Here is a 9,479-nt window from a genome sequence, read left to right as displayed (position 1 = left end):
TGGACCTCAAAGTGCATACAAAACCTGGTCTGGCTACTAGGGTAATAATACGGTGCATTGTGTAACGAGCGTTATGTACCACATGTTTTCTGATAAGCCTGGTCACGGTCGATGACTTGTTCGTTGTCTGACCTCTGACATGTAAACAATATGGCGGCGCCCATGAGTTTGGCGTAGTGTGACGATCTTCAACTTGTTGTTGAGATCTATATTATTTTAGTTACGTTTTATTCCTGGCTACGTCCCTGTTCATTACTATGTTTATAAGTTTGTGCTGGTTTATATCAGCTTGCTCTTGCTTTTACATTATAATTTCGAATAATCTTTACGGTGGGATATTTATCCTACAGGTATGATTTATAGTAGGAAAGGCACAGGCGTTCATTGTAGACTTGAGTAGTCGAGTCATCCGGGCTAGAGCGGCCACAGTCACGTATTAAGCATTTTATTAATGATATTCGATTTAATGATTATTTGTTATACCATGATAAGTGTTATAATTATTTAAAGGTGTATTAATTACCTGCAGTTTTAATATCTGAAGTCATAAACCATACATTGTTGTACAGGACATGCATAGCTGAATAATGAATTATATAATTTGATACTCACTATACTATAGTTAATTTTGAGATTAGTTGTTATCAATGATACTGATGTTTTATATGATCATTTACAGTTTTATTATTGTCTATGTAATGTTTCTTACAAATGGTATTCATTATTCGTTTTGTCATCAGACGTAGAGGTAGATGAAGATTAGTGAAGTTAAAACCACGAGACAGAAAACAATAAATGAATTAGAACCATGAACTTTGTTCGTCTGAGTCGTTTGTGTGACGTATTAAACCAGGTGAACCCCCAGAGTGTGTGAATTGGTTTTCCGCATTCTACATTCTTTAAAACATCAATATCAAATAAAAATTAAAACAAAAGCATGTAAATTTCTCAAATATAAAGAGACATTAGAGTACAATACTGCCCCACCATGACAAAAGGAAGCAATGATGTTTGCATTGCTTTGAGTAATTAAGGAATATGGAGCATGTTGATTTTGTCCCCTGCTTCCTTTCATGGTGGTTTTTACTGTATTTTTAGTCTCTTACTTCCTTTTTGTGTTGCTAATTACTTTTTAATGAGTGGGATTTGAACATACTCAAATATATCAATATGTACAAATTATTAGTTCTTTGATAGTGACTAAAAATCTCGAAAAATTGTCAGTTACTTCCTTTTGTCATGGTGGGGCAGAATAATACACACATCTGAATATAGAAGAACACAACAATAAACCAAAACGACCACAAAAATTTCCATTAGTAGCATCAACTTGAAGGAAACAAAATAAGACGAAAAATAGAGTTTACAGTACAACTAGGAAATGTATTTAAAATATAATTATAATCAATAAATGCAGAATTGTTTTCTTGCATTATTCTAACCTTCATATCATAATTTCCACATTGTATATGATACGCAACTATTCTAATTGCTTATTATTTTACAATATAATATTTTAATATATCATGTTCACCGATGTCCATTATAGTTCTCATTTCAACAAAATCTTTAACAAGAAATGCCGCTACATATCACAACACCCCGAATTTCCAACGAGAAACTATTCATTAGAACTTCGACTCCAAAAAACTTGTTTACACAAATAGATATAGTACGGTATGCATATACTGTAAACCAATAGCACGAAATTCGAGTTAACGGACGTTATAATATTAACAAACATTTTTTTTCCATGTACAGTATTCCTACTTGACTAAACACCAACAGCTTACCTAAAAACATTAAAATCTACTGAAATCGTACATTCATAATAATAATAATAATAATAATAATAATAATAATAATAATAATAATAATAATAATAATAATAATAATAATAATAATAATAATAGTTTTATATAGTGCCGTATCCATCTAATATAAGATGCTCAGGACGCTTGATTTGTGGACTAGGAACTCGATCAATGACTTCCTTCTCTCCTAAGGATATTCCTTCGTGTCTGTGCTACCCGGTTAACTCGGTACTATCAACTCTCGTCGTCCACCACTTATGTTTGCTGCTGGAGCCTATTTTTCCTAAGGTCGGTACAAGGTGTTGTGATATGGCCTAATTAAGTATCTTATTGTTTTCGTTAAATTAGAGTTTAAATGTGGTTATATTACGCTAGTTTGAAGGTTTACTGTAAGTCAGTCAGTTACACTTACTATACATCTTCGTGGTTAGCATAAAGAGAACTAGAACGTCGCTCCATTATTCCTTCGTGTCTGTGCTACCCGGTTAACTCGGTACTATCAACTCTCGTCGTCCACCACTTATATTTGCTGCTGGAGCCTATTTTTCCTAAGGTCGGTACAAGGTGTTGTGATATGGCCTAATTAAGTATCTTAGAGTTTAAATGTGGTTATATTACGCTAGTTTGAAGGTTTACTGTAAACGAATCAGTTACACTTACTATACATCTTCGTGGTTAGCATAAAGAGAACTAGAACGTCGCTCCATTAAGAGTGCCTACCCCCCCCCCCCCCCCATATACATAAACAGAATTCACGAATGCAGGCGATTTTTTCTTCATGCTCGAGGGTGGGTTTACAGACGCACGTATACAGCTGACGTCAATCAGCATTTGGTTGCTCAACTCAAAAAGAGAACTAGTAATGTTCGTTAGAAAATGGAAAAAAAGCTATATTTTTATAATAATAATAATAATAATAATAATAATAATAATAATAATAATAATAGGCGTTAGTAAAAATGTTTGTCACTGGTGCTGGGAACAGTCACAAAATTGGGGGCCAGCCCCCCCCCCCCCAGTATAAAAAGTGGGTGGGCCAAAAAAAGAAAATTATATTCAAATTTAAGTATAAGACAGCCATTTCCGGCCATCTGGAGGTGCTATAATCAAAATTGTTCTTACCTCAGGTAATATCGACCCGCCATCTGTGAAAGTCCCTATCTGGGTCCCTCTCTATTTCAAAATCCTGGATCCGCCACTGGATTATGGAAAAACAATGAATACCGGTACATAACCCAATCGACCCACCCACGAATTCAGGCAGCACTCAAGAAAACAATGTGCCTGTTTTTTTTTAGGGTATTCTGCAGTACTAAAGTAAATAATGTGCCTGAATACGACTGGCAATTCCATTATTTCACTGCAGTTTCGCTCATTATACAAGTCCTGCGTCATGTTGGTACTTTATTTAGGACTGCTCTAGTTATTAATGTAAAACCACCACGTCTCACATGAAATTGAGTTTTTTTGAAGCGTTAAAACAGATTTAGATAGGAACATGTTCCCGGGACATGTCTAAAAATGAATAGCTAAATGCATGTGAGATTTCAGTAAAGCTACAAAATAATATAATAAAAAAAATATAGTGCTTTTGTTAAGAATGTAGGACTTGATTTTCAAAACTCAGCAAGGGGAAGGTTGACAGCAACAAGACAGCGCCAAGTGTCTTATGGCCCTCGATTAATCTTAAAAGGTTTATGTCCCAGACGAAAAGCCACTGAAAAAACACAAAAAAAACAAAATTATGCTACATTGTACTTTTTGGCGGCCATTTTTTATTTGAGCCAGAGTTCTTGTATTGAATTCTAATACTGAATAACATGCTGTATTGTAATTGCCTTCGTTAAAGCCTGCCAACCATGAACTGCTCATTGATTAGTGTAATTGATATAAAAATTAATTATCATATCAATATGCTGGTCGTTGTTTGTGCAGTACAGTGAGTAGTTAGAAATACAAGATCATTTTCATTTGCATTATCCAATGTACCAAGAGACATAAAAAGACGTTGTTTTTATGTAAGTTTAATAATAATAATAATTTGCAATTTGTATAATGCCTCTCGTATCAGTTTAGGGGTATAACTTAGGTAAACACTAACGTGCTTAGCTTAGTGATGAATACCTTACCTTAGTAAATGAGATCAAAAAGCATTAGGGGCTCCCTCTTATTACGTTTATTTTGTATTTTTATATTTGATTTTAATAGTTTCACGGTTCATCTAATTACGTACCAGTCTTTAAATATTTTGAACTTGTTACAATTATGTTTTGGTGTCTCATTAACCTTATCACACTCAACAGATGGCTTGTTAGTCGTAGTTATTGATGTATTATTTATCATTCATCATGGTGAATAATTTTACTGCTGTCATGAATTACTACTTCATACTATCTAGGTTCATAGACAGTCTTAATGGGCAGTGGCGTAGAAAAATATTTTTCATTGGGAGGTGGGGATGATTGGCGTATTAGCCAGTGTCGTAACAGGCGCGGGGGTGGGGGAGTGGGCAGGGGAAAACTGCCCCTCCCCTGACGGTTTTTACCGGGCTGACCAAGACGTCGTACCGGGCTGGGTAATAAGAGAAAAAAAAAGAGGGGAGAGGGAGGGAAAGAGAAAGAAGAGGAAAAGAAAAGGAAAGAAAAAGAAAAAGAGAAAAATAAAGACAAGAATAAAAAGGAAGATATCATAATGACCAGACTCACAACACCCTGCAACCCCTTCTCCACTTCAAAAACTGTCATAACTCCTTTTATCATGCTGCCCGATGGCGTAACCACTGGGGGACAAGGGGAAAATATTTATCTTTGAAAAATCTTCCCCACCCCTTTATAAATGCCCTTTTCATCCCCTGAAAATGCCTAAAAACCTTAAATTTCGCGCGCATTTCTTGTTAACATGGGCCAATTTTCTCTACAAATTGCACATTTTAGGTAGTTTTGATCAATTCCAACGAAATTAGAATTAAAACACCGGGGGACAAGAGGAAAATATCCATCTTTGGAAAATCTTTCCCCACCCCTTGACAAATTCTTGTTACGGTAGGCAAATTTCCTCTATAAATTGCACATTTTAGGGAGTTTTCATCAATTCCGAAATTAGAATTAAAAACACAAAAAATATTTTGCGTTTTTAGGGCTATTTTAGGTTTATTCTTTCAAGTTATTTAAACACATAGTAGTCCCAAACTCAAGAAAGACAAATTTAAGATAGATTGTTTTAACCTAAAAGAAGGGCCTCGTGTATTGATGGTGAAATAATATGTTTGTAATAAATCAAGCCATGATGAAAAGGGTGTCTAGAAAACTAAGACCTAAGATACTGTATCTAGGTTTTCTAGATCTAGAAAACTAAGATATCTTGGGTCTTAGTTTTCTAGATCTTAGTTTTCTAGACACCCTCATGAAAATGCTTATATCTAGTTTCAAACACACGTGTGTGGCCTATATTATAAATAAGATAAGCCCTATGTCGTATTGTTTTTCATATGGGGAGTGGCGTGGGGTGGGTATGGTAAATTACTAACTGGAAAAATAAATACCCACTCTGACCCAAGACGCCTGTTACGCGCCTGGTGTTAGCGCCAATGTGTGCCCTTGTGCGGACAGGGGATGTCGCCCCCTCTGAAGCTGGAAACCTTGTTTTTGCAAAATAAATTAATGCAATTTGATTTTATAGGCCTAGTCAATTATAAAATTCCTCATCAACCGATATAACCTTAAACATTCTTGGAATTGACATAACATTACTGATGTCGTACACACCCTTCAGTGTGAAATGTGGCTCTCTTTGCAAGCACATCTAACATCTAAGGAAAGAAGAGCTTAGATTGTTACCAGATAAAATAATTTTGTTATCAAAATTAATACATTATGCTAATTTTCATCTTTGTAAGCGCATAAGGCACTGCAAATTATTTCTGTGACAGTCTTTTGAAGTGTGTAAAGCTCCATTTTATCCCATACATAGTCAAAATATTGGGGAGATGTGTATAAGAGAGGGGGGTGATACAATAGACCATCTCCCCTTGTCAAATATTGGGGGATATATCCCCCCCATCCCCCGAGATCTACGCCTATGTTAATGGGACATTTTATCCATTTATCTTCTTTTTTTGGCTCTTGTATTTCCAAATTTAACACTGTCATTCACACTATGTTCTGAGATATGTTGGGACATTTTGTAGTGATAATTTACAGTAGTACGCAGAGCTTACTCTCTTAAGAAGCAGTTGGGGATATGTCTGTAGTTGGCTGACGGGTAGTCAGAACGCTATTGACGTTTAATGTCAATACCGTTCTATATCGTCAATACAGTATAGACCGCTATTGATGTTTAATGTCGCACTCATCCATTACGTTATTATTGATAACGTGACCAAGGTAATAATAGGTTAGCTAATCTATGTTTCATAGACAGGTTTGGCTTGACATTAGCCTCGGAAATCGCTTATAAGGTGGGTTCACGTTGAACTATGGCTAGATAAATTCGGCGGCTCATCTACATGATCTAATTATATGTTTCCATGTAAACGCTTAAGTATGTCTAGATGAAGGCAAATAAGAATTGGACAGAGCAGGCATAATGCTTAATAGCTAAAATGATGTAATTGCACACAATTCCTGAAATTATGTATAGAATTTCTAAGATACTCGTCAAATGGTGATTTTGAAACACTTTCAATAAATAATTGAGAAATAATTGGAAGTATTTGTTTTTCGGGTCTCCAGTCTTCGTTTTGTAGACACCCATATAGGATGTCTATAAAACGAAGACCCTTGAAAATTTCACAAACAGACGCCCAAAAAATTTCTTAATTTTGATTTTTTTTTTTGTTTTATCTTCCTGAGGTTCCCGTTAGTGTAGTCAGTGCATCTCTCATTCATCCTCAAACCGTTAACAAATTATTGACATAAATTTCAAACACATAAGGCATCTTTAAGTGATAACCTCAGTAATCAAGTTCTAGAACTTTGTTCTCTTCCATTTTCCGTCCCCATCTCCAATCTTTTTAATAAATCACTTCAAACTGGGCAGTTTCTTTCTCTCTGAAAACATTCAAATGCTACTCCTATTCACTAATGGGGGACAAAGAAATTGATTTCCAATTATAGGCCAATCCTGATGCTACCAACCATCTCCAAAATATTTGAAACGATTATTTGTGATCACATTTGGACTCACGTTTATCCTGCCATTGTTTTCTGTCAACATGATTTTGTGACCGGTAGATCATGCAAACCAAATCTTGCTAGTCTTCTGACTACGGTCTTTGAAGCCATTGATGACAAGAAGGAAAGTGATGTAATTTATACTGATTTCTCTAAGGCTTTGATTTAGTTCCACATAATTTACTATTGCTAAGATTATAACGTTTTCCAAATAGCTTCTTAAATGGTAGTTTGCAGCGAGTGGTCACTGACGGTGTTGCATCAAAATTCGATTTTAGAATGTTTCAAATATTTCCGGCCGCATATCTCACAATCTGTTGTCCCGATTTTACTCCAAATTAGGTCTACAAATGACATGTGAATGATAACAAAATTTTATTCAAAAAATAGTATTCTATAAAAGCACTAATATTAAAAAGTTAACTGAAAGTAACTTAAAAGTAGAAAAAATAAAAACAAACAAGTAAGAGATTCAAACCCCAAACAGTCGAGTATGAACCTTTCCCGTATTTCGTTTGAAAGGCAAATGGGAAAAACCCATAAAACAGCAAACGGCCACATAATGCAAAACAATAAAAATAAAATTAAGCCTCTTTTACACTAGGCGAATTTATTCGCGCGAATTGAAAGCGTCGGTTGATGCACATACGCATTCACATCCCTATCGGAGTTTTTGCGAAGCGGCGTAAAAATGCGCAACAAATGAGGGTTCAGGAAGCGAACCGACGCTTCGATTCGCTCGAATAAATTCTCCTAGTGGAAAACAGGCGACACCAAAGATTCCAGTCAGACGTGCAGTGCGAGATCAGCAAGCTTCATATCCTGGTACACATTATAATCCCCTAATCATTCTAAACCGGCGTAACGTGTTCGGATCACGTATTACACCCAGTATAATTAAGATAAAATAGGATACAATCTTTATTAATCCCGTTTGGGAAATTTTACTACACCCTGGGTCGTTTATTGTTAAGGGTTATTGAGGGAGACTTTTATTCTAGGGAGGCGTTTATTTTATTTCATTAATTGGACATTGTTTTTATTTTTGTAAAATTGAAAAAAAAAAGTATTACTCAAATAAACGCGCTTATCTTCACTTTAAATGTGGGACTACAACATAAAATGTGTTGTTGCATGATTATAAATATTAATTGATCCCAACCATGTTAGAAACAATGTAATTCATTATTATGTGTGTTGAGAATGATTGCTTCTATTTTTGTACTGTCATTTAGGGAAGGGGGCATTTATTAGTGGAATTACATGGGACATTGTGAGCTTTCTTTTCTTCTCTTTTTGTAGGTAAAATTTAGGCAAATTTATAATCTCTTCTTTTGTCTCCTTTCTTTTGCTTTTCTTTTTCTTTTTTTTCTGTTTGGGAGTTGTCCCTTTCTTTCATTTATTAAGAATGTTATCCTAGAGAGTTTACTAATTTCTAAATGTTTCCTTTTATAATTGTTGTGATATTTTTATTGAATAAAAGTGATTTAAATAAATGCAATAATAATAATAATTAAAATGTGAATACATTTTACTTTAATTGACGAATTCATGAATGTGAATAATGATCATCTTACTTTTACCAATATCAACTACTTTTTTACTTCATTTCCTCTCTAGATATAGGCCTAATAGCTGCAATCGTAATAAGAGAGTAATAACTAACAAGATGAATTCAGCAGATTCAACGGACGATTCGCATTACGATTTGACTTCAGACGCCTTCAAACATGATCACTCAATTGACCCAAAATTCGACTTAATTTCTCGGTGTTTTGATTACCAATTCAGACTGTCTCGATCAGCAATAATTAATAAATGAAAAGAGTGCCTCGCTAATGTTATATAATGGACGCCTCACTTCTCAGCACTCGACCAAATATGCCTCCTATCACCAGATCAGACAAATTCAAATTGTAAATATTTATAGGTCCTATTTATTTATTCAACATTTAGTTTTAATAAGTTGTTAATAATGTTCAATGTACAAGTTGCACACAATTTGCTTGTTTAACGTAAGAAAGTACACCATTGGTACGTGAACCCTATAGTTCAGGAAGTGGCTATGAAAAAAAAAAAAATTATATATATATATAAAATTATACAAAGCAATATTGTAAATTAAATAAATGTGGGTATATAAAAGTATTGAAAGCCACTTCCTGTTCTTGATTTTAGTTATGCCTTATGTTTAGCTTATCCATTAACCATGGATGAATTAATTCCCCCAAGCATTAACTTTAGTAATGCTTTCCCACAGTCCACCACTTGCTCATTCATTGTTCACCCTTATCACTGTTTATTTGTAAATTATCATTAATCCTTTATAGACGTATGCCGACTTGCTTTGACTAAATTACTGTATTGTTTCTCAAATTGTATATTGCTAAGATAGTTTCTCAATAATTATGTTCATTTTATGTCAAGCGTTGACAAAGACTACAGGAGTAGCCGAAATATTCGCCTAATAAATTTTAGTGTTTCTAAAGTCAAC

At 34.5% G+C, this 9,479-nt stretch overlaps 1 protein-coding gene across 6 annotated transcripts in view; it reads left to right on the top strand.

Moving 5' to 3' along the window:
* Window positions 1-9,479, top strand: part of LOC117102620 (neuronal cell adhesion molecule-like) — a 15,526-nt gene that overhangs the window by 4,733 nt on the left and 1,314 nt on the right. For 2 of the 6 annotated variants that reach the window (XM_033243004.1, XM_033242999.1), the window contains exons 2-4: window positions 741-853; window positions 2,007-2,102; window positions 8,606-8,901. In XM_033243004.1, coding sequence (XP_033098895.1) covers window positions 8,834-8,901 — 68 coding nt within the window. In that variant the 5' untranslated portion in view covers window positions 741-853; window positions 2,007-2,102; window positions 8,606-8,833. Of the gene's footprint in view, window positions 1-740; window positions 854-2,006; window positions 2,103-2,250; window positions 2,368-3,721; window positions 3,833-8,605; window positions 8,902-9,479 lie in introns of those variants that run through there. The other 4 variants (XM_033243003.1, XM_033243002.1, XM_033243001.1 and 1 more) reach the window with 3 other exon arrangements.

This window comes from Anneissia japonica, unplaced genomic scaffold (assembly GCF_011630105.1).
Source record: "Anneissia japonica isolate Jap-2015-1 unplaced genomic scaffold, ASM1163010v1 scaffold1489_len2284818_cov182, whole genome shotgun sequence".
NCBI lineage: Eukaryota > Metazoa > Echinodermata > Crinoidea > Comatulida > Comatulidae > Anneissia > Anneissia japonica.
This window is presented reverse-complemented; position numbering and strand designations above follow the sequence as displayed.